At 36.1% G+C, this 26564-nt stretch overlaps 1 protein-coding gene across 4 annotated transcripts in view; it reads left to right on the top strand.

The window, feature by feature from the left end:
- The window catches only part of SGCZ (sarcoglycan zeta), a 418982-nt gene extending 402309 nt beyond the window's left edge, over positions 1–16673 (top strand). For 2 of the 4 annotated variants that reach the window (XM_048304886.1, XM_048304884.1), the window contains 2 exons: positions 9360–9501; positions 9637–16673. In XM_048304886.1, coding sequence (XP_048160843.1) covers positions 9360–9501; positions 9637–9800 — 306 coding nt within the window. In that variant the 3' untranslated portion in view covers positions 9801–16673. Of the gene's footprint in view, positions 1–9359 lie in introns of all 4 variants that reach the window. The other 2 variants (XM_048304887.1, XM_048304885.1) reach the window with 1 other exon arrangement.
- The last annotated feature ends 9891 nt before the right edge of the window (positions 16674–26564 follow it).

Genomic DNA, 26564 nt, shown 5'->3' with positions numbered 1-26564 from the left:
AGCTGAAAGGACTATTTGATGGTGTCCACTCTTTGGCCTAACAACTAATTGCAATAATTTTGACCATACAGAATCACAGAATGGGTCAGGTTGGAAGGGAACCACAATGGGTCATCTGGTCCCACTTCCCTGCTTAAGCAGGGTCATTCTAGAGCACAGGATTTTGTCCAGACGGTTCATGGATATCTCCAGTAAGGCAGACTCCACAACTTTTCTGGGCAATCCGTTCCTGTGCTCAGTCACCCACACAGTAAAAAAGCTCCTTCTCATATTTAGGTTGGAACTTCCTGTGAAAGAGTTTCTGCCCACTGCCTCTTCTGCTATTGCTTGGCACCACTGAGAAGAGCCTGGATCCATCCTCTGACATCCTCCCTGCAGATACTTACAGACATTGATGAGGTCCCTTCTCAGCTGTCTCTTCTTGAGGCTGAACAGCCCCAGCTCCCTCAGCCTTTCCTCATAAGAGAGATGCTTCAATCCCTTAATCATCTTTGTTGCCCCCCACTGGACCTGCTCCAAGATCTCCATGTCCCTCTTGTCCAGAAGAGCCCAGAACTGGACACAGCACTCCTGATGTGCCTCACCAGGGCTGAGCAGTGGGGCAGGATCACCTCCTTTGACCTGCTGGCAATGCTCTTCCTAATGCAGCCTAAGGTCCCATTGGCCTTCTTGGCCACAATGACACTCTGCTGGCTCATGGACAGCGTGCTGTCCACAAGGACTCCCAGGTCCTTCCCTGTACAGCTGCTTTTCAGCAGGTCAATCCCCAGCCTGTGCTGGTGCATGGGATTACTCCTCCCCGGGTACAGGACCCTGTACTTGCCTTTGTTGAATTTCAGAATGTTTCTCTCTGCCTAACTCTTCAGCCTGTTGAGGCCCCTCTGAAGGGCTGCACAGCACTCTGGGGTACTGACTGCATCACTCTGAAATAGAAGGCTGCTAAGTAGGCTCAGCTCTTAGGAATCTTGATCAGCTGCTACGTCTCTTTGCAAGGAGCTTCTATGTAGGTTAGGCTCTGCACTTTCATTGCATCCTGTTGACTGTCAAAAATGAAGTCAATAAAAGGAGAAAGATGTACAGAGGCTTCTCATTTTTACAAATGTATTTATATTAATCACCCTGTCTATGACCTTTTTCCTATTTACTTCTTTATGCCCTTGTATTTCCCTGTCAAATTACACTCTATCATGGCATCCTTTGTAGAGTATATTTTGTTGTTTCTGGCATAATATGGCTGATCTCTCATTATGGTAAGGCTTATAGCTGTCACACTAAAAATGAGCAATATTCTTTAACAGACAAAGTTTACTCAAAATCAGTGTGGCAGACAAGAGGTCAAGTTGATATTTACCATTTTAGCACACCAGATTTAATGAAGCATGCAGACAATGTTATTTTGTAGAGGCTAACAAATGCATATAGTACTAACATTTGATCTATAATCCTATCCAGTTCTAAATCCAGGAGATGCATTTAACACAGAGATTAATAATTAAGGGTTAAATATTAATATTTAATAAATCTGCAGAAATCTTCACTTGTAAGATCAAGTAACAGTACTATTTTAAAGCATTTGGTGGCATTTTTGTGCATGGTTTTTATGTTCTGAAACAGAAAACAAAAAAAGAAACAGGACATTTTAAATTAAGTAGGTATACTGAAATTGAATTACCTTGTTCTACAGGCTGCTTGCCATAACTAGGAGGAATGGCAGATCAAAGACAACAACATTTCATAGATTAGTTCAATTCAACCAAGTTGTGTTTGTCTGAGATTAAATGTATGCAAAAAAAAATTAAATGTTTGCATGCGTTAATTAAGTTCAACAGACAATAAGCAATGGCAGGCTATAGAGCTCAAAGATCCACAGTTTTTTCACCAAAAATTATCTAATACATGTGCTGCATTTTGTTTTCAAAGCCTTTTTTATGGTATTAAGCAGTTGACTTGTTACTGTTGTCTGTGAAAAAAGAGATTAGTGAAAATGAAGGGAATTTTTTCTGTATTCTTTTAAATTATAGGTTTAAAAAATTCTATTAGTATGTTTTGACAGATACTTAAAATTGAATGCATATTATTTAAAAAAGAAAAAAAACCTTTCATTTTCAAACCAGTTATTCACATGTAATTTAATTTATAGAAAAAACCAGTGTTCTGTACCAGTCTACAATTAAAAATACAAAACTACAAAAGCAAAGCAGTTTAACTGAAAACACCCATATTTAAAATGTTTTTTTCATGGCCAAATGTTCAAGACCCACACCATAAGGAATTTTATTAGAATGGTAAAAATGGCAATGAATAATTTATTATATAATTTTTTTTTAATTAGTATTGCCTTTTAATCTAATGATTATTTGAATGGTAATTAAGTTTTTTTACTCTGTAGTTTTAGCACAAATATTCCAAGTACATTTTCTTTTCTGGACTGTGTACATAAATCACAAAGAACTCACATCTTTCCAAGACTGAATGAATTTGCAAAGACTGAAAATTATTTCCATAATAGAAAGAATAAATACATCAGAAAGTTTTTTGCTTCAGTAGACACCCATATACTGTAGTGTGGTTATAACTCAGAAGTTCCAAGATGTACTCTTGTGTATTAAATTTACAAAAATTCCTACTTAAGATGAAACCTTACCCTCACAAAGACCTCTTTGGTACTGACAAGTCAAAACATAAATTCTTCCATTCAAGAACGAACTGTACACTTCACTAATGTACAGTGTTATTTTCAACGTATAGATATGTTATTTTTCAAATCTTTCTCAGATGTCAGTAGTTGCAGTCATAAAATGAAGATGAGAATGGAAGCAATACTGCCAGGGTGGCTCTGCTCAGGTGTACCAGGTATAATCTTTAGAAAGAGAGCATTCACCACACCAGGCCACTCTTAGGCCTGCAGGTCTCATTTGTCTTGTGGTCAGTTGATCCTAGTACTGTAGAGAATACATTTTCAATATGCAGTTTGGACCAGGTATGTTGGTCTTCTCTGAATATTTAGTATATTCAGTTTCATCTCAGTCATTGCATTAATTTCACTCTTAACTGTTCCTCAAAACTATTAATCATTATGACCAATATGGTTCCAGATATTGTGCCACCATATGTTTAAATTTTCCAGTATATACACTATCAAGTTAATATTTTAATTTTTCATTATAACTTTTTGTTCCTTTTTCTCAGAACTATCATATAGATTTAATGAAAGCCACAGATAAGTGTTAGAACAAATGGTCCATGAAAACTAAAGTACTTCAATTTATCCTATAGATCATCTCAACCTTGAATATTGAAACATATCTGCATATGAAAATTGTATAGCTGACTCTAATGACCTAACCTATATAATCCTCTTTGTAGGATGCTTCTGATAGCATATGCAGAAGAGCAAAAAGCCTAAGAAAAATCCTTGCATTCCTGTAATTCAGATTAATTGAATATTTAAGGGAATCCAAAAGGTTTATTTAGTGAGACATCACTACAATGTCATCTCAAACTGGTTAACACCCACCTATCAGATTGCCTTCTTTTCTTTCACATTTCCTCCAGTTTCCTGCCCTTTCTTATCTACATTAGACTTGAAATATGCCTTTGCAGCTGTATAGAATTGCCTGTTTAATCAAAGAGTACATGGATACAGAAAATTCTTCAATGTCTATAAATCCTAACTTTTTCATTTAGCTGTATCAACTTAAACTGTCATTTGCTCTCTTGAGAGGACTTAGTCAAAGACTCATTGGAGAATTTTATACATGACAGGTTCATATCTCTGCATTAAAGGCCTTGTACAAATATTTGATTTTTTACCTCATGCCTGTATCTTTCCCACTGAAAGTTTGCTCCTTCAATTTAGTTCATTGTTTTGTAGGTAATCGATATATTCTGGCTTGCCTTCCTCTCCCTTTCCCTCTCAATGTTCAGATTAGTAATACAGTCTGATGAGCAGGTGAATGAGAGATCTTCATTAGCAAAAAATGTATGTAAAAAGAGTACCATTTTTCCATTCCTATCACATGCACTACAGGCTGATTCAGCTTGATACTTTAATTAGTCAGAAATCAGATCTACTTTTAAACATTGTAGAACTAATTTATTTTTCTCTGTACTAAGATGCATGAGACCAAGCAATGATCTGGGATTTCCAAACCTTAAGTATTTAGAGAGAATGATGCTGCTCAGGACTCTGCTCTCCATGAAATAACATTTCTTTGAGTAGCTGCTGCCTTTTCCATTTTGCAATCTGTCAATCAGTCTCCTACAGTGTTTCAAGAATGGATGAAGGCTTTGGTTTTATTTGTGCCTATTTATCTGCTGAGGTGCGAGGCTCTCAGAAAGGGTATGACTGGCCAGCATTGCCTTGATGCATGTGAAGTATTAAATGGCTTCTCTCATACCTCTCACAGCAAAACAGATTAGAGAAAGACTGTGTACACAGGCACTTCCATTAACTACTGTCATCTAGCAACAGTGTTCCCTAGAATCATCATACTGTTTAATTTTTTGTTTTGTCACTTCTTCCCTTCTCTTTAAACAAACACCTGATATCATCAGGCATAAAACAGTAAGTAGTTTAAGTTTTGCTGGTGTTGGAGGAGTTTTAGCCATGAATTTCACTTTTTAGCAGATCAGAGGACAGGAAAGGGATATCCTCAAATATGCATTATGTTCTCTGAAATTCCTAATTAATTGGGCTACTCTGGTGGTATATTTGGATTCCTGCTTAACTAAGAGATAGCAATGTTGCATCTCTAAATTTCGTCTTTCATTTATAACCTTGACAGCATATGTTCAAAGTAGGTTTTAATTCTGGCTTTAAACCAGCTTTATTAATCCTCTTCATCTCAGGCTTCACCAGGGAATAGCTATAGGAACGTGATTAAATTGGACTCACCACAGCAGATATCACCCTCTCAAGAAACCAGTTCAATTTTCTCAGACACCATACCCTAGTATCCACACTGCTCACCAGATGTTCTAGAATGCATGCTGGGACAGGACTTGATAGCTAACACTCAGGATTAGGATACCAGCTAAACCTGGATTGTTCTACATCACAGTGTGAAGTTTGTAAGTATCAGTGGAAAAGTCTGCACAGCTATGCTTATAAAGATCATTTCATTTAGTGAGCAAAATAACTGAGCTACATTGTATTGTAATGCACATCAGAGTAAGGTGCTCTGAATTAAAGTCTTGGAGCAGTATGAGGAGATATACTTACAGCTTTTTACCGGCTAGGCTCATAGTTCAATGCCTTAGAAAGCCTCGGGCAGCCTAGAGAGGCAGCACGGGCAATCCAGCATTTCAGTAGCTCTAAAAGCAGTAAATCGCAGCTGCAAAACTGATATCACCAGCAGAAGCAAAGAGGGAGAAATATAGCTTTTGGTTTGCCTAATTCTTGCAATTAGAAGCTTTCAAATAGACACAGACAACAAGATGTTCGCAGAAAGGGTTGCAAAGCCAAAGAGGGCGGGCCCCCTCTTGGTCCTTTCTTTTATTCGGAGAAGGGGAAAGGGGAGGACTGGGAGGTGGACCCGGGGTGACCGGCCAATCAGACACTGCTAAAGAGTTGGAGTTACATTTGGTTTTGCCTGCACTTGGAACAAAGTGGTTCAGAGCACATGGCAGAGACAAGTGTCGTGGGGAGGAGGAAGGGAAGCTCGGAACAGGCAGCAACAGCAGTACACTACAGAACATCTGCAAAAAGGTTGCAGAAGTGTAGCTCTCCTGATGTAAACAAACAGAAAAAATTTGTAAGCTCATAGAAAATAATATAATAAAATTTATGAGATTTAACTCCAGCAGATCTCTGACACATAGGCCCTCTTAATTTTTGAGTTAATTCTTGTTTGAATTGAAACATGTCTTTTAGAACCCATTTAATTTTGTTTTACAGATTTCTCATGATCCTTCCCCATCATCACTGCAATTAAGCTGTTAAAATGGCCAGTCACACAATCTATCAATAGTATAAAGAGCTCATCTTGTATTTTTTTGCATTGCCTTACACGTATGTCTTCTACATTGAAGTGCATTTTATTATTGCATATATAATATTCTAATGTATCCAGCTTCCTTTTTTTTTTTTTTTAATAAAAGCAAAGAAATAGTCTTTTTCTTATCTTCTATGGTATTCCAAGTATATCAAGGTGTGCTGGTTTTGGCTGGGATAGTTTTTATTTTCTTCACAGTGGCTGGCATGGGGCTGTATATTAGATTTGTGCTGAACACAAGGTTGATAATATAGAGATGATTTTGTTATTGCTGAGCAGGGCTTTGTTGCAGCGGGGATTTCTGCAATATGTATAGACAGCGAGACCTGTGGAAAGAAATAGGGACCGATTCATGATAGATATTTCAGAGATCTTTATTCTTCAGCCACGTGGCCGGGGGACTGCCGAAGAACTGAGCAATCACTGGACAACCAGGGTACTCCCCGGGCAGGGGAACACCAAACAACCAATGGGGAACGGGATTCACCAGGGAGTAGGGAAACCCCATAGGCCATGCCTCTACTCCAGGGTCCCCTCCCCCCAGACCCCAGGCCATGGGGGAGGAACCCCAACAGGGCTTAACACAGACCCAAGGACTTTTGCTCTTCCTGCTGCCATGCTGGGGAGGAGACTGGGCATGCATGGGAAGCTGGGAGGTGACACAGTCAGGACGGGTGACCTCAACTGACCAAAGGGATATTCCATACTGTATGACATCAGGCTCAGTATGTAAAGCTCCTGGGGAAAGAAGGAATAAGGGGAAGGGCCTTTGGAGTGATGGCGTTCGTCTTCCCAAGTCACCATCATATGTGATGGGGCCCTACTCTCCTGGGTTTGGCTGAACACCTGCCTGCCCATGGGAAGCAGTGAATTAATTCCTTAGTTTGCTTTGCTTGTGTGCATGGCTTTCCCTATTAAGCTGTCTTTATCCCAACCCATGAGTTTTCCAGCTTATACCCTTCCAATCCTCTCCCTGATCTTTCTGGTGGGGGAGAGAATGAATGGCTGTGTGGTATATGGCTGCTGCCTGGGGTTAAACCATGACACCATGATTACCGAAAGTCAGCATTAAAAGTCCAAAAGGCCACTCAGATATTTTTTTTTAGCTCTATTTGTTAAAAGTTATCGAGAACTGCTGATTAAAAGTATATGACATTACTGGCTCCAGTTTAATATCCTGTTGAATTACTGTTGAAATTGAAAGTATTTTATCACAGTCATGTTCTGACATCAATTTTTGATCTTTCTCCAAGTACAGAACTATGCTGAGCACTATTTAGTACAAAAGATATACTTACACAGACCTTGCATTGTAAAATGCTACTGGATTTTTATTCAATGCTACTGATAAATCTACTGTTACTAATTTAATAATGGACCTGTTACCCTTTGTTTTTTCTTGATATGAGAAATGAAAGAATACTTTTAATTACTTGTCACTCCATTCATTATTATATCCTTTGTTTCCTTCCCACATTTTACCAGTTCCTCGTTTCTAGTTTGTTATTAAACTCTTTTTCCCCATCTGTTATTTTGTTTTCTTTTTATATTTGCCATAGTTACTTTCACATTTACTCCTAGCTGAGCATTTTAATATATATAATCTTTTTTTTTTTCCAGTTGTAATTCTAGCAGAACATTATTAAATTGTTCCCAACACCATCCACATTTCTTGCATAAAAACTATTTCTTCAGGGGTTATGACTACTAATTTTCTCAGGTCTGCGATACTGGACTTTCCAAGCAACACTGTGGGTTTGTGTGTCTAAATACATCATTCCTTTGTCATAGAAGTTACAGAACAAAGATACTAATTTGCTGCATTTTAGTTTTGTGATCACTTCTTCTTTCAGTCACAATGTAAACTAAAGCAGGCATTGTGACCTGCAGAAGCCACCTTTGCCTCTGAGATTCTCCCTTTCTGCCCTTTTTAGTGAATATTTCCTCCCATAACAGTAATTGCTGTGGAAGCTGGAGAACTTAGAGTGATGGGGAGTTGTAGTGTTTGGGGCTACCTTCAGACTATAATTACCTTCAATAATTCCAGTCATTTACAATGCTTCTGCTGTGGATGGAAACATGATTATGCATCAATCCTTGTATGAAATTTTATCCAGCCACTTTATTTTTTTCCCAGCCTGCTATTCCTCACATCTCTACAGCAGGAGCTCAGTAGTGCTTCTCCACTGCTTGGCTGCCATATACCACTGATTTTATCGTAAAATAATACTTGCCTCCTGTAGAAAAAAACCCAGTACTTTCCATATGTCTTCAGGTTCTTTACATATATTGTGAACATTGTGGTATAGCAATGTCAAGTTGGCGTCGTTGATTTTAGATGCCATACAAAAAGCATTAGCAAGTATTTAAGGAACTCACCTTCTCCTAAGCTTCATACTGTTACCTCCAGAGCTTAAAGCCATTTTGATTTGTAACCTGTCTTCTAGAAATTCTTAGTCTGCTCCTGAGATAATGACTGATCTTACTTTGGCTCTTATTTACTCTTTCTATAAATAAAAAATACATTCTAAGCAGCTGGACACTCATCTGTTTGTGTCAGTGGAAGACATGCTGTTTTCTGCCAATGTAAGAGTAAATATCGCAGAACTCAACAGAAATTCATTAATGTTACTGGTATCTACAGTTTCATACTGACTCATGTTATTTCCAGTGGAAGATTAAAAAAAAACACAATATTTTTTAATCATATTCAATGTTCAAAAACAAATGGGAATATTTTGATAACCTTCTTAATAAGACTAACCTGAAATCTTTCCTCCTCTTAATTTAGGTCAAAGAAGCTCTTTATTTTGTGCATATGACTTTGTAACCTTATTTAATTATTCTCTGGAAGTAGCTATTGTTAAGCCCCAATAATTTAGCACAGTTCAGCACATATTTTCAACTGCTTACCGGAACACACTGGGGAATATGCTTTAATATCACTTCACACTCATTAAAATACAAATTCTGCTAGAGCAAGTATATGCTGCTGCTATGAGTGAATAAATTTTAATCATAAAGTGTCCAAGTAAAAATTCAACCTATTGAAGAACATCGTCAAAATGTTTTTGTATAATAATCTTTGTACCTGAATAAACATGTTGGTGAAGTAATTGCATGTACTGTAATATGATTATTAATGCAGAAACGACTGCACAGAGATGAAAAAAATAAATGATGACAGCTTTTTTATTTCTAAAAAGAGTAATTTATAATATATATTTATAATACTTCTAATGAAATATTTCTAAAAATTTAAATATATTTCTAAAACGTCACAGCTGCCTCAAAGCACTTCTTTAAAATATGTCTCAATGCTGAAAGAAATTTATGTACTTCTTTTTTTTCTCCCTCTTTTAGATATTTTTAAACGCAGATACAATCCGCCTGGGAAACCTACCAATGGGCTCCTTTTCATCCTCTTCCTCCTTCTCCTCCTCCTCCTCACCCAGCTCTTCAGCTCCTCGCCAGACTATCTATGAGCTCTGCGCCTGTCCCAATGGTAAACTTTACCTGTCCCCAGCAGGAGCAGGCTCCACATGTCAATCCAGTAGCAACATCTGCTTGTGGAGCTAGAATGACTCCGTTTTATCCTCACACCAGAATAGCCTTTTGTTACTATCCCTCTGCTTCACAGTTCTGTTCGGTTTCCCTTGTGACCAGTTCGATGCTTCAAACAGCCTGCAGAGCAACTTCTTCCACTGTAAGCAGGAATACAGCGCTGCCTTCTCTTGTGGTTTGTGCTGCCACTCAACACAGAGATGGGAGAGAGATCAATGTATTCTTCATCAGGAAACCTAGAACACAAATCACCTTTTTTTCCAAAAAGGGACAATAACACAGGTGCCTTTGCTACTTGAAGTGAAGCACATAGTTTTAGATTTTTGCGGGACCTGGATATGAACTGCACATAAATATATATCTAGACAGAGAGAGAGAGTACAAGAATTTGCCCAGAATCTGATAGTGAGATGAATTTGTTCCCCCTGTATGATAACTTCACTGTCTGAAAGCACAATTTTCCATTCATCTTTTTGATGTAAACTTTTATCCCTGAATTTTAAAATTTTAAAGCATTGTGTGATGCTTGCTTTACTAAACAAATTCAGTAAATGGTTTTTAATACAAAAAGAGACAGAATTCCTCCCTGACTTTGGTTTCTTTAAAAATGTGTTGTTACTATTTGTCTACTAAGTCTAGGGTTTTGTACACTAGGAAAATTTTGGAAGTGCTCAGCAATATTACTTTCAAAGTTAAAAAGACATATGCTCTTGTTTGTCAGATCTGAATGACCTTATATAATATTTTCTTGGCCACTGCATGTGAAGCGATTGCTTTGAGTAAAACATACAGCTTCTGGAAAAGAAGAACAGGGTAAAGAACAAAATTCTGATGATATGTTTGTTGATCAGTGTATTGCTCTTCACAAGGTCCTCATAATTGGCAAACCAAGAGAGAAATTTTCAAAGGTACATTTTGTCCATTTTCGGACCATGTCTAACTGCTGCCACTTGAACACAAATGTTGGTACTAATGTAACGTATGATGCTGAGAAGCAGTGCACTAACAACCTGTATGACATTCACATTTATTATTCTCTTTTGTTTACCATCTGCTGCTGAGGTTTCAAAGTAATAGTAGTATATAAAAAACTACACATTAAATGACATTCAGTATTAAAAAGTACGTCAATATTACATTGAATTTACCAGGTCTGTGTTTAAATTATGCAGCCTCATTTACACTCAGATCTCACCCAGTTTCATGTGGGATTTGTTTCTTGTATCAGTGTTTGTACTCATTTGGTTTGATTGGTAATTGAAATCTTATAAAAAAATGCTTTGGTATGCTGCTGGTAAATTTGTCACAGCATTAATTAACAAGAATATCTTGAAACTTGCAGAACCCAGGAAAGTAAAACAGTATAAAAATGTTTCCTATTGTGGAAGATGGCTTGATTATGTGAGGTAAGTGTGCTCTTTAATTCTATTCTTTAAATTACATCACCTAGCTAGTATTTTTAGAGGCTTGAATCTAAGATTGCCAATGAAATGAGAGCTTTTATGAAGTAATTCTAAAGCCAGGGGAGATGGTGCAAGGTGGGTATTTCTACACAATTTTGCTTTTAGAGAAAAAAAAAGAGAATGAACAAACTAGTACTGTGATTGCCTTTGCATTTTATTACCACCTAATAAGCCTGATTTTGTTTTCACTTCAGGTGAAATTCACTCCTATGCAGAAGACCAGCCCAAGACGTGTCAATGGCTTGACTGGTGCTTGCCTTACCATTGGCCCTCTTCAGAGGTGTGAATTTCACCCCATAGCAAGAATTCTGTATTTTCTGGTTTTAACAGTTAAATGAAGATTTTAAATTGATTATTTTATGTCTTCAAAAGAAGGCTGTTAAAAGCTGACTTGTTGTCTATTTGAGATTTTTCTTCTTTGAAAGAACATATACTAGAAAATATTGCAAGAAAATATATTAGAAATGAGGATTTTAGTAAGAGGGACAAAAATAGAGATGACAAAGAAGACGACAATAAAACGTTAGAAAGTGTAGCCATACAATAAACCCTTAAAACTATAGGGATATAGATGTCTTTTTCTTATGCACACAAGTAATAGAATGGTAGTGTGACAGTCATGAACAAATAGCATTTCAGGAGGAAAAGTATATGTATGAGGGCACATCTACGCATAGTCACTATCTGTGCACACCTACATACATTTGTTGCTTAAAAGATGAACAAATATAGTGACTAATCTACTTGATGAATTAAAATGTGGCTTCCTACAAATTGCATACAAAAAGGCTAAGGAGCTTTTTTCTCCTCAAACAAACCTGCAGGATGGCTTGCAGATACTTTGTAATGAATTTTCCACAAAAAAAATTCTTGTTGGTTTGTTCTTCACCTTCTGAGATTATTTACCTGTTATTTGTTTAACAAAGGTCTCTGTTCACTGGATGGAAGGACCCAACCTTAATAAATTCTACACCAACTTGGTTGGGAATGGGCAGGTAGGAAAAAAAATCTGTTACGAGATTAATTTTAACAGCAAGACTGAAATAATTTGCCACTTTATATGAAGAGAACTCAGAGGAGATATGTGGGTAGTACATTGGACTCCAAAAAACCAAGCCAGTAAGTTCACATACCTCTGCACTGTCAGGATATTCATTATTGGAGTCCCATCAATATGAAGTAGAGCATATTTAAGAGCTTCAACAGCCTATGAGATAGAAAAAAGTTCTCATGATGTTTTAATGTTCTGGTGAATTTCATAATATTGATGTTTTACTTTAAATCCATTGAAAACTGTAAGAAAGGAAGAAAACAGTTTTTATTTGTAAAAGTATTTCTAGTCCACATGATTTCAGGGAGTATTGGAAAAGTGATCTCAATGCATTAATCATACTAAAAATTTAAAATGCCATCCTTATGACAACAATGAAATATTTGAAAATACCTTATTGGCTACATGTATTTAATATATGATAGATTTATCTCCTGTAAAAATATTTGTGTCATATTATAGGGTACTGTCTCTTTCTTGTTTTAAAAAAAAAAAAAAAAAAAAGAAGAGAAGAGAAGAGAAGAGAAAAATAAAAGCATCAGCCAACCTCTCTGAGCACTGTTAGCTGTATGGTTTGTATTGCAGTTCATTCATTGGTTAAGTGTTAAGACCAAAGACAGACACTCCTATTATATCCAACACTATGACACTGCTGTTTCTACTAATTCTGTTGGAATGAAGAGATGAGAAGTTGTAATTACAACATGAAATGTAACATAGTTTAGATTTGTGCAGCATTTTGAGCTGTAGATTTTCACTTTTTTCCAGGGTTTAAATTTTTGTCAGTGTCTTGTGATTACACTACTATTCATGTGTATAGGGGTCTTTTGGTGTTCCTAAGAAAACATGCCAGGACATTGCTTCTTTGAACTGAAGTTATACTGGTTTGCTTGCAAAGTTTGCTTGACTGGGTAAAAGAATTCACTTTCAACCATTTTAGATGCAGAGGGTTATTAAATCTGGAAGATACAGCCATAAATGTCTAGAAGGATTTAATGAAGGATGTTTAAGATATTTGGTTGCTAACATAATGTACCTTTTAGGGGTTTTTTGTTTTATTTGTTTGTTTTGATTTGTTTTTAGATTCTAAATAATTGCTAAATAAAAAAAAATTAAAACTTTACACTATGGAATTGTTATCAGCTGATTCACTGTAATGCATGTGAAAGTTGGATCAAAATCTGAGTGTCATATTGTTTCAATCCCTACTCAGTAAAGGTCTTCTAACCCTTTTTGTTTTGTAACCTTCATGTTAATGGTTTTCTTGTGTATAGAAGTATATATAAAAGATGGGAACTATTTTCTTACACATACTATGCAATATGTTTGTAGAACTGCAATATTACCAAAATTACAAAAGCTGTGCTTTTGTACTCTCTTGCTTTATGTAAAAACAAATCTTTTTTCTATTTAATGGACTGTCTGTCTTAAAATTTTGGATAACATTATTCAAAAGCAGTACACTGAAACTTTTAAGATTTTTATTTTATTTTCCTTGGACTTTTTTTTTTAATGAAAATAATAGCAAGGTTTTGGAAGTTGGAAATTTCTTTTCTTGGAAAGCTAGAACTTTTTCAGCATGTAATTAACACTCTCAGTTTGAAATGTTTCCTGTACTTCTTTAATTTGTCTTAGCATTTCCATCTGGTGCTACTATATAACCATAAATAAATGTGATACATTAAACAGGAAACATATCAGAACTAATTTCAAGAATAATCAAACAGGAATCCTGCTAAGGGTGAGAAGAACATGTAGAATAGCTGATGAGAAACTTTTGGATTTTCTGTATATTTTTGATAAATATTATTTGTTAGTTTGCATTTCCTTACTTCTGTCTACATTAGCAGCATGGTAAGAGCTTTTATTTGTTTTTCAATTGTTTTGTCCTCGCACACAGAATATGGTACCGTTTTATTTCAAACTTTTTTTTTAAAACAACAGACACTGCATTTAAATGCAGTGCTTATGTTAAGAAAACCAGTTTTAAAGAAGTGTAGGCTTTATTTCTACATCAGCATTAGTAAAGTTAAAATTACAGTGCTGCTTTTTCATCTACCATTAGAGCATATTACACTGCTCAAGTTCCTTTGTGTCTTGCCAGAATAAACTTAAACTGTATGTTTGTTTGAACAGCACTTTTTTACAAGCCACTTGAGAATTACACAGTCATGTAAAAAGTGATGTAACCAACTCAAACAAATGCTCTCTGTGTTTAACTTGGGCAGTGTCAGTGCTGGTGACAGCACAGCCTTGCACAGAACTCTGGAAAAAAGTAAGGTGAGCATTTAGGGGGTTTGTTCACACTGAGCTCCTTGATGCCATATTACGATTTCATCAATATCCAGAGTAGCTAGACAGCAGCTACTTTCACAATGCCTAAAAAAATCAGTGATTTCTGTACAAGAGCAACAGTTGTATAGAAATATCAGTAATATAGGAGAGTATATCAGTAATATATACTGATAAGTCTCAAGTGACTAAAACATGATAGGTGATACAGCAAGAAAAATTATTCGTAGCTATTTTACTCAGTGTTGGACAGGTTCCCCAGTCCAATCTGGAGAAACTACTGACAGTAAAAGAAAAATAGAAGATAAGTGAAAAAAAATCCACCATAAGCATTGTGTTGATTCAACACAGTCCACACTGAGACTAGAATTTAATACAAGTTCTCTGTGTAAAATATAGATATTTCTCCTCTGAAACTTTGAACTGAGCTTCAGATTACGTTGTTTGAATTTGAAAGTAGTATTTGAGCTTTAACCAACACATTTCTTATACAGGCCAGGATCAGGAGAGCTCAGGTAAAATCTTCTACTGTATATCCGGTCTGATTAGAGTCAATTAGCCAGAAAAGAAACTAGTCCACTTAACTAAAGAAAAAAAAAATTAAAAATTGAAATCTGAAAGTTTTGCTGAGTTTTGGAAAAATTTTAAGTGGATTTCACATTTTCAAGGAGTGCCCAGCTCTACCAGTGTCTGCAATTCTGACATGTTTAAGCAGTGACAGCAATGTATATTAAAACATTTGGCCTTATGGCTTATCAGATTCACTTAATGCATGACTTGATCTGAGAAGTAAAATGGCTTTTGTTCATATGTATACCTCCTGGTTTGTGAGACCTGCGAGGGAGAAGTTCAGCTTTCAGCATCATCTAGAGCACAATGAAAAGTAGGATTTAAGCATTAGAGAAGCATTACTGAAGGCAAGATGTATTGTTTTCTGTGCTTTATAATATTTTGAGAGCTTGCATACAGTCATTCTTTACCGCTGAGAGATCTGCATTCTAGCACAATAACTTATTTCTAAGTACATATTTCAGAACTATTCTGAAAAAAATACATAATTGTTTTCTTTCTAGGTGATGTTTACTCAGTTTTCTTGTCCCAAACACTGCAACAGTTAGTAGGTCAAATCCTCCTTCTTAATTCCCACCCACTCTTAACTCTTCTTCAGCTGAGCTTCAGTTGTCCCCTTAAGCATCCTCCTTTCTTCACAAATAACAAAAGAATAGGCAACAAAAAGAATTTTGCCGTCTCTTTATCAGGATGCTTCCTCTGTGACTTACTTAAACTGTGTCAAAGGGGAGATTATTTGCTTTGTGACAACAGAAGTTATATAAGGAAAACACACATAGGTAAATATCAGTTTTAGTCTGTCTTACTAGAATGAAACTTCTGGAGTGAAAGATTTTAGACTATAGGCTTCTTAATAACTTTTAATTTCTCAGAAGTTTTGTCATTCAATGAATGTATTTAAAATACCATAAAATAAAAATGCAAACTATCCTATCCTGTTACATCTTTTTTAAAATAGAAAAGGAATCACTGAGCTCATTATTTGTCCCTCTCTACTTATGTGCTTATTTACTTTTACAAATTTGAAAGGAAAAACAGAGCTAAAATGTTAAATAGTATAACGATAACTATTTAAAACCCCTATTAATAACAGAATATTGTTCCTTTTAGTCCATGACTGACATTCTTATTTATCTTTGGAGAATTAATGCTCTAATTTCTTATACAGTGGCAAGTCTTTTTGCTGTTTTGTGTGATCTTTGGGAGATAGGAAACCTCTGATGATAAAGGAAAGAGGATAACTACACAGTATTAAAAGAAGCATCTGTGACAGTATTCCCCATGCTACCGTGGAACCAGACAAGATCTGGGGGCACTTACTCATGAGGAGAGAGGGTCTTCTACAGCATTTAAATATTGTGAAGAAAACAGTCAGGATGCTTTCCAGCTCCATGCTCCCCAGGATGACTGAGACATGGTGTTGCAATAATATTCGAGAGACAGACAGAAAGAAAGTGGTTTTCTTGATCTGCATAGGGATGTGTAGGACAGTGGTGCATAGGCAGTAAATCCAAATCATGTTGGAACAGTAAAATACATAAATATAGCTGAAAGATGGATTTTTTTTTTTTTTTAAGTGCAAAAACAGTCACGAAACTTCTCCCTAAGCCTCAGAGAAACAGAAAGAAAGTCAGGTGAAGATGTGTCATAGATTCCTAGAACGGTTTGAGTTGAAAGGAACCTTAAAGCACATCTAGATCCAGCTCCCCTGCCCTGGGCAGGGAGGGCCACCTTCCACTAGACCAGCTTTCTCAAAGCCCCATCCAACCTGACCTTGAACACTTCCATGGATGGGACATCCACAGCTTCTCTGTGTAATCTCTGCCAGTGCCTCACCAATCTAAACCTAACCTCATTCAATTTAAAGCCATTAACCCTTGTGCTGTCACTACATGCCCTTGTAAAAGGCCTCACTCCAGTTTTCTTGTAGGCCACTTTTAGGTACTGGATGACAGCTCTGAGGTCTCCCTGGAGCCTTCTCTTCTCCAGGCTGAACAACTCCAATTGTCTCAGCCTTTCCTCATAGAAGAGGTGTTCCATCCCTGTAATCATTTTTGTGGCACTCCTTTGGAACTCACTCCAACAGCTCTATGAGTAGTTTTTGTATCTTTATATCCTTGAAAATTTCCTTTCTTTTCTTGGCTCTTTTAAAAGCCAGCATCAGGAAGGAGAAAAGCAGTAAGCTAAGTATAAATTTTGTGCTTCTCAAATAGAAGGTGACAATGAACTCTCTGTTTGAACATGTACTCTGTTTATGGCAGATAGAGGTGAAAATAAGCCAGTACAGTAGGGTGGATTCAAACCCTGGTAAAGTCAATAGGAAATACTGACAAATTTTGTGTCTATGCATTAGGCTTATATGCTCATTAAAGGTTTGTGCCAAAAAAAAAAAAAATTGTCATAGTCCATGACTTTTTATACTGCATTTCTAAAACGCATCATTAACATTAATGCAATTTTCCCTCTGCAAATTATTCCCACTTCTAACTGCAGGTACCACTTTAGCTCCCCCACAAGGAGAACTCTAAATAATTGTGCAGTCTTCAGTCATTTGTCAAAACCAAATTAAAAAATTACAAGATGTACAAAGTGAGTCATAAAAAAAAAAAAGGTGAAAAAAATCTACTGCCACTGCCTTTTTGTATTTTGGTCCAGTGTTTTCCTCACAGTAGAGGAGTTGCACTGTTTCTGGAAGCAATAAGGTTGATATTTCTGGCCTTCTCACTCACTTTTAAAGAGGCTCTGCAGACCATGCTGCTTCCCCTCCCTTTTGCACAGGAGAGGAAAATTAGGGAAATTAATTCTTTCCCTTGGGTTTGGGCTTGATTTTTGTTGCATGGTCTATCTTTAGATGTACTTTAATCCCTAAGTGTAAAGGGAAGGGAAAAATCTGATGGCAGCTACTAAGGCTGACAATATTAATTGCAGCATGGAGTGGGTTATTGCTCGAGATAATAATTACTGCTATGGTGAAGCAAAATGCAGGATGAGAAGGGAGCATACAAAGAAAAAGCATGGAAAGAGAATAAAGGCATGGGAAAAAGAGACAAAGAGTGATATTAGAACAGGTTTACTGTTTAAAGGGGAAGAAAGTGCTATATAATTACTAAAAATTCTCTTTACCTCTCTGACCTTGTCAAATATATCATTCCAAAGTGCAGAAAGAAGGGGAAGGCTTCAGGATTACATTGATTCAGAATTCCTTTTCAAGACCAGAAAAGTACTATTCCTAGGAACAAGACAGTACAAACAACATCAGAAAATTTCTGTTGCTTCTCTGACCTCTCTGTGACAAGTGGAACAGTTATGAAAGCTGTAAGCTATGGAAACTGTATAGAAGACAGAAAGTTTTATGTACAAAAGTACAGTTCTGGAAGAAGAAGTCACTGAGGCTTACATTAGACTACAGCAGTGTAAATGGAAAATAGCTGGAGCAAGAATTAGCAAATGGAGAATAGTCTATATGTTGGTGAGGTTTTGTTTGGTTGGTTGGTTTTTTTGAGGGTTTTTTTATGAGGAAAGAATCTGGACTGTAAGGTATTTTCTTCTTTCTTTCTTTCTCTTTCCTTTTGTTCTATTTTATTTTCCAAACAGCATCTGAGAGCAAACAGACTTCAGCTGTGATTTGTTTCACAGCAGGAAACAAATATATATATATATGAATATATATGTGTGTATATGTGTGTACATATGTATACATATGTATATATGTGTGTATGTATATATATATATATGAAAGAATAAAGAAAGCTGAGCTACTTACAAGCATTTTGGAAACAGCAGTTTTCTTGTTTTATGAAAGGTTGATCCATCAGCTAAAGAATGGGACTGATGAAAGCACATATTTGTGTTCAGAGTTTTTAAACATATTTATCTCTTCTCACATCACATTACACAGTTTTCAAGCCCAGATGAGTCCTCTTATATTACCATGTAAAGACATATTTTATATCTCTACATATGAATTAGTTCATATGCAGTGCAAATTTTCCATAAAGGTATTTATTCTCTACAATGACTATTGCCGCCTCATCTTCAAGTTTCTTAGTATAAACTGCTGGACTCTAGTAGACCTACTAAAATTCTGATCTTAAAATCTTGGTACTTCAGTTTTTACTTTGGGAAAGTCTAGGACACTGTACCAGTCCTTTCTACGGTGCTGTGATAATAAATGTCTCTTCTCATGCATGTTAGCATACATTTGTGAGCAAGCCACCACAGGCTTAACCAGATTCCTGGAGCTGCTTCTAAAATTATTTATTTACCTCCAGTTTCCAAAATCTTGCATGGCTTTAATATAATGTGGGTTTTTATCTTTTTAATTAACTATAGTACATTATGTACTTTTTAAGAGATTTAAATTATATACTTAAACCACAAAACTTTATTAATGGCCATATGTTCCTGAGAACTGAAAGGGAAAAATACATTTAAATCATATTGTGTCACACTTTACAGAACAGTATAATTTCTGTTGTTTTAGATAATTTTCCTATCTATTTTTAGGAAAGCTAACAAGCAAATGTTTAATTAAATTTGAGATTGTACTGTACTCCCAGGAAATATCAGTTCAGTTAGACTATTGCATGACAAAGTATCAACATTCCAAAGAAACAATTCTAAATGGTGTATTATTCCCTTTTAGAAGTAAATAATGTATTCTCATGTTGTGAAGTATCACAAATTAAGTTATATCAATTTTTAAATAAATGTAAATAAAATACTTTAGTAGAAACTTCTGTGAAATGTGCACCTTCAATTTATTGATTTTTTTTCTGGTAACATAATTAATTGGGAAAATATGTTAAGCTACATGCTAATCCTTTTCATATTTTATTGTGTTTTGCATTGTCTCACACATCTTTTTTGTCAGTGGGATATACTTTTCTATGGTTTTTATGCAGAATTCATATGTTTTTGTTCTATTATTTAATTAATATCAACTTATCCTTTGGATTTATTTATTCTGAATGCAGTTTTGTCACTACACTTAACATTTAGGTCAAGCTCATCCGAAGCTCTGGATATGTATTTAGCTATGTGAGTCATTCCAGTAAACTTAATGAAACTTCTGAAGTTTCAAGTTAGGAGCATGATAAAATATTTTGCTGGATCAGTCTTCATAAATCAAGCAAATTAAGGCAATACCATGCTGGTCTAAAAATTATTTACTCTAAAATAATGAAGGTGAAAGACTATTCTGACTATTCCACAGTGCTTCACTTTGCTTAGTTTAGTTGAGTAAAGCTGCTCTTGAGAAGACTCATTGATCACTATTTCCCTTTTCAGATCTGTGTGTAGCTTCTATACACCACTGGCTCTCTGCATCATAACCATTTTTATTCCTGATTTGAATTATATCAGCATCTATTATGTTGAAAGTGTTTTGTGCAACTCCTAAAAAGCCCTGCTGACTTTATATGAACATACTCTGTTGTGTCTTTGAGGATAAATGCCATCAATCAGCAAAGTGAATCAGTGGCATTGGGCTATATTTCACATATACAGCTCTAGAAATTATCTAAATTTGAAGCCTTGGAACATGGATAAAACATTTACCCTGCACATAAAGGGCAAAAGCAGCTTGATTCCATACTTCATCTTCCATAGTGCAGTTTTCTCATCCTGATGTTCTCTTACTAACAATGTCTTTCCAGATGTATTGGATGGTGTGAACACACATCATCAGGCATGAATTCCACAGGATGAAGAAAATCAATTTGAATTGTCAAAAAATGAAGGTGGTCACTGTATATTGCCAGTTGTTCTGCAACTCTGGAGTCTTTGAGAGGGATTTAAAAAACAAACAAGAAATCAGTTTGTAAATTGTAAAAAGCTTCTGAGCTTCATGACTGCCCTACTTGTTACCATGGGACACAGAAGAGCTCAAACAAAAGGAGAATGAAACTTTCTTCACACCTGCAATAATCAGTAATCACTGTATAGCGGAAGAAAGAGAAGGAGGAAAATTACAGGTTTTAGTTTTGCCCCCATGAAAATATCAGCTCTGTAATATCAGATTTTGTATAGGGAGGACCTGGCTATCAGCTGTATAAGAATTGACTGCTCTGTCAGCTTTACTCTGTGGAAAATAATTATCTGCAAAAATTTTTAGTTATGTATTTTCAATCATTATGATTATTCTTCTTCTGCTCTCTCTTTTTTTATCCATTAACTTTATAACGCCTTAGGACTTGTTCTGTAAGAATCTGTAGCAAATACTCGTATTAGGAAAGTTTTCTAGGTTAATGGCCTTACCTTCTCAAGATTAAAGAATAACACATAGAAGTAATGCTTCATTTTATAAGACAAGCTTAAAAATCTTGTCATAGTTACAAATTAAACTATCCTAATAACTCTCTGAATAAAACACATTGGATATCACTCTGCATAGTATTCCTGTTATAGTTCCCCTTGGACTTCTGTGAACTCTGGAAAAAAAACCTCATCAATGCACTTATCCCAACCGATGTCCAAGTCTAGACCAGACTGGCAGTGGCAGTAGAGGATGGTATTTAAGGAAAGCATGGGTGTCTGGCCAATTTACACAGTCCCTTCCCCAGAGATTCCCCAAGTACCCACACTTATATTCCCTACTTTGTACCTTTGGTACTGGATTATGAAGCTGTTGTGCTTGGGTTTCTGTAATCCTTTTTTAAAACAGTTGACAGTTGCTTTCTCTAGTTCACTTGTTGCTCAAGAACATTTTTTCATCTTTTTTAAACACATCTTCAAGTAATTTCACTGACTATCCCTAGTTCTTTTATTTTGGGATTTAGAATATAACAGAATAGACTGTTTCAGTTGGAAGGGACCTACAGAGATCATCTAGTCCAACTTCTTGACCACTTCATTGCTGACCAAAAAGTTGAAATGTGCTCTTAAACACTGACAGGCTTCAGGTATCAACCACCTCTCTAGGGAGTCTATTCCAGAGTTTGACCACCCTTTTCATAAAGAAATTTTTCCTAATGTCCAGTCTGAACCTCCCCTAACTGGATGAATAATAGCTCTGTAACCACCTTATTCACCACCATAAAAGTTAAACATATCTCCTTCAGCCTTCAAGAGACCCCATCTTCTCTTCAGTTTCTTCTTATAATTCTCCAGAACTCTCAGATAAATCCTGCTCAGTCCTGGCCACTAACTAACACCTAATTTATTTGGTCTGGTAGTTCTTCTGGCTATATGCTCTAGTGATTTAGCCTCACTGAGCTATCTGCTACACAGAATATGCTAAGTGTGGGAATATCCTCAGTACCATCAGCACCCTCTGCATTAGGCTTGCAGTTCTGGCACAGAAAATAAATTTTGCCTTTGCTCTACTTTGATTTCACAGAAAGGGTGATTAGATATTGGAATGGGCTGCTGAAGAAGGTTGTAGAGCCACCATCCCTGGAGGTTTTCAAGGAATGACTGGATGTGGCACTTAGTCCCATGGTCTAACTTCCATGGTGGTATTGGATCATAGGTTGGACTTGATGACCTCAGAGGTTTTTATTTCTGGACTGATTATTTCCATGTGAGTCTGTGATTCTGCATTTGACATTGTACATGCCAGGCTGAGAGCCTGGCTAGCAGTCTGGTTTGTCTGCCCTATTTACAGTGATTGCAATATTTATTCCCTCCTGGCCCTTCAGAAACACACTGAATATTAACCACATCCTCTCAGGGGATTCCTCATTCTGAACCAGGTGCTCCTATGTGCCTGTTGGCTTTCACCTAGTCCCTATCATAAATACTCCTCTACAACCTTTTTAATTCAGTGCCAATAGACTGATTCCATTTCTGTTAAAGTGCAGTATTAACAGGATGACTGAGGGCTTTAAATCTATAATTCTCAAAGTGCTGCTGCAAAGGGTACGTCTGTTCCTCTGGCACTATTCACCTCTTGTGACAGCAAGGGTCATGCACACTTCTAAAGTTACAGAGACCTGTAACCACCCTTCCCAAAGTACATGAATCAAGCTATGCTAGAAAGCAAGAAAAATCTGTTCCTAGACCATTGCTTGGACATTTAGCTCTTGTTTTCCAAACCTGTATTAAAAACATACCAACAAAGCAGCATTTTTAGTTTTGATTGACTATTTTATTGTTCAATGAAATAACTTCTGAATAATTTCTGGTCGTATTTCCTCCTTTCCTAGCAATATGTTTTTTCCTAGTAATTTTAGTTTGCTTTTCCTCATATTCCCAAAATGTTTATTGCAATAAAATTTGTCCCACATATTCATCTGGCATATAAATTAGGTTGCTCTCTGAACATCCAGCAAGACAAAATGAGGTTTTTTTGCTGAGGGAGAATTGGATTTTTAAAAAGTATCTAAGACTCCAGGCCTGCTGGGTGTTTGCTTGGTAATCAGTGCTTGGAGTTGTTGCAGATGGTGGCTTCTTCCTCCTGCAAGGATTCTGTCTTCCGGAGTAGATTTGGCTCTAGCTCCTGATCAGATCCCAGTCCTTGCTCTTGTGCTGTCTTTACTGCTGACTTCTGAGGTAGTTGTCATGTTCGGCATCCTGTCACATTTCATGCCCTCCGTCTGACGTGTGAAGCAGAATGGTAAGTACTGCTGGAGGGAAAGGAATTGTCTGGGTGCACTGTGGCTGGTGCCTTCTCAGACTTAGAGCTCTCCAGACAGCTGAATAATCATCACAATACATTGTTTAGTGTTTTCTGCATGGAAAAAAATAACTAAGCTAGTTTCAAATGTTTGATTTTTCTCCATTGTTGGAGACTATCTTAAGTGCTTCACCTTCTCTTAGCCTGTTGCTAAGGTTCCAGTCTTAGAGAGAAGTATGTAAGGCTTTCACTGCTGGTAGGCAACAATCTTCGTAAAGTTTTATGAGGCTGCTCACAGGGTTAAAATCTAAGTTATCAGTATGAGCATCAGTAAATGACTTTGTACCGCGTACTCTATGGGCTTTACCCAAATTCAGAGAACTAAAATAATGTGCAGTGATAAAGACCAGATTCTTTTTAATACCTTAGATCCAGTTAAAGGGCCATTCAGGATTATATAAAAAAAAAAAAAAAAATCAAGAAAACTAGATGAAGCTAAGAAAAAAATCTTGAGAAGCAAACAAGCTTTAAAGGGAAGAATGTTGTTTTTCTAATGCTGTCAAACTGATGCTTCCCACTGTGTTTGAAAAATAAAAAAATCAAGTGATAATAGATTTTCAATTAGCAAATAAACAGCTCTTACAGTTATTAAAATAAGGCATTAATTGTTTATAATGTCTTGAGAGCCATATTTTTAATATTCTATGCAATTAGATTTTATACAAAAGCTCTTCTTTCTGTTTTACTCTTTGCAAGAAAAATTATCAGAAAGAGAGGGAGAAAAACCTAGACAGAAACTTTTGTTATGATTTTTAAGGGTATGTAAGTGTGTGTGCTTTATCCATGTCTGCTTTATCATTTTGTATGAGAACAATTGTCATTGTTTTCAATCAATAATGAACAAACTTTGAGTTTAAGAATTTACATACAGTGTGTAAACCCCTGGCATTCAGGGGTTTTCGTGATTAATCCTGTTTTGCCCAGGCATGATAATTTTCTAGGTTGAGGAAGAGTTAATTAGGGAACACATTTTTAATAACTTTGTGTGATTGGTGTTTTTTAAGGACATCTGCAGCAGTCCATATTTCTTGTAGATATATGTAATAATTTGATAAAACTCTGGATTATTTCCTCACTACAAGAAAAATTTGTCATCCAGAGAAAGTCAGAAGGATAATCAAAATTATCCTGAATCAAAATTATCACCTAATCTAGTGATATGAAGAAAAATTCAGAGCTATTCAAATAAAGCAAAATCCAATAAAAATCTCAGCTCACTCCGTGTGTAAATATTTATGCCAAAGGCAATGATTTATGCTCAGTTTCTTTGTAACCTTACATACAGGGATTTTTTTCTCTGATTCTTCTGTTCACATAGTTAATACTTCTTCTTGCAATATTACTTATTACTACTTCAGTAATTATATATAAAAAATTACACTGCATCACATATTAAATTACATGTCAATACATTTGGTGCTTGGCATTTATGACTTTGGTAAGAGGCTTATAATTTTAGTAAGCCTGACCATTTGTGAACTATTTAAAGAGCTTTTCCTAAAGTCCAAAAATACATGAAGTATTGCTGCTATTCTCACTGTTATTTATGTAATCTCATGTCTTTAGATATCTTAAATTGTATTTTCAGTAATTATCATGGGTAAATATAAAATGTGTGGGGATTACAACTTAACAGGTGTCAGTTAATACCATGCTTGAGTGCAGCAAATAGCCCACAGAGTATATTCATGTCTAATTGTCTACACTCCAGAGCACAACAGCTGCCACTTGTAGCAGATGCATCATCTGACTGATGATATTCTGCAATGTGTCGACAGGGATTTCTGGTGCAGCTGATTATATATGATTGTATTTGGCATAGCTGCATACCCTTAATAGACACTATCATTGTTCACTGAACATTGGAATACTTTAGTCAGCTGTTTGTTATGCCAGCTATAAGTAACTATCAGCCAAAAAGTTTCATTAAGTTGAGGGTTTGCTGGGCCATATAAAATGAATCATTGACCTTAATGAACTAGTGTCCTCATGTCAAAAATACACTACAGTGGGTGGAAACAACAGCCTTGGCAAGAAGTCTTTATACAGAGGATGGATACTCTTCTAATATTGATGGGTAATTGCACTAGTATTGGGCTAGAAAATAATTAGGTGATAGTTCTAGGAATCTGCACTGCTGCTACTGTGTGGGTTTCCAAATAAAGGTCTCATTCCTATGAAGATCTTTGCAGCATGACTGTGGTTGACAAGCTCTCATTTCCCAAGTCTTTTGCATGCCATTATTTAGAGAGAGAGATGGAGAGAGGAAAGAAGGAAAAAAAAAAAAGAGAAAAAGAAAAACATCATTTTTAGCATCAAGACTAAATTTGTTACCTGGTTATACACTTTAAAATTTTATCTTATACCCAAGGAAACAAAGCCCTTGAGGGTATACAAAGCATTGACTGATTTAAAAGAAAAAAAAAGACGGGTAGAATCCAAAGTTTTCTAAAGTATGGAAAAGCTTGGAAAAAGCAGGTAGAAAAAAGTAAAATTATTAACAGTTTTGAGATTTGTGAGAGAGTAAACTCATATATTTTTCTCCTATGTCTTCATCCAGTTTCTTGATTTTCATGAAAACTTAATCACCCATCATTGCCTGGAAGAATGACTAGAAAACATTTAATGACTTACCCAACACTAGTCTGACAGTTTTTTCCCCCTTCTCCTATTCCCACCCCCCCGCCCCCATGGTTTTTTTCAAATCAGTGGCTTCTCTTGGAACTAATGTAAAGAGTTCATAAACTCAGACTAGGGTTTTCTTGATTTCTTCTTTTTATGGCAGAACTCTGTCTTTAAAACCAATATAAAAGTGAGGGTCTACAATATTAACCTCTACTAACTCAATAAGGAAGGACTTCCATTCATAGAAGCTGCTATAAAACAAAATTCCGGAAGTGGACTGGGAAGTTAGATGAAACACTCTCAAACTATTCAACACCTCTCTGGTACATCTCCTAGATGGAGCTTTCAGATGTTATTATTTTTCACCACATGTAAACTCTTTGGAT

This window comes from Corvus hawaiiensis, chromosome 5, assembly GCF_020740725.1.
Source record: "Corvus hawaiiensis isolate bCorHaw1 chromosome 5, bCorHaw1.pri.cur, whole genome shotgun sequence".
Lineage (NCBI taxonomy): Eukaryota > Metazoa > Chordata > Aves > Passeriformes > Corvidae > Corvus > Corvus hawaiiensis.
This window is presented reverse-complemented; position numbering and strand designations above follow the sequence as displayed.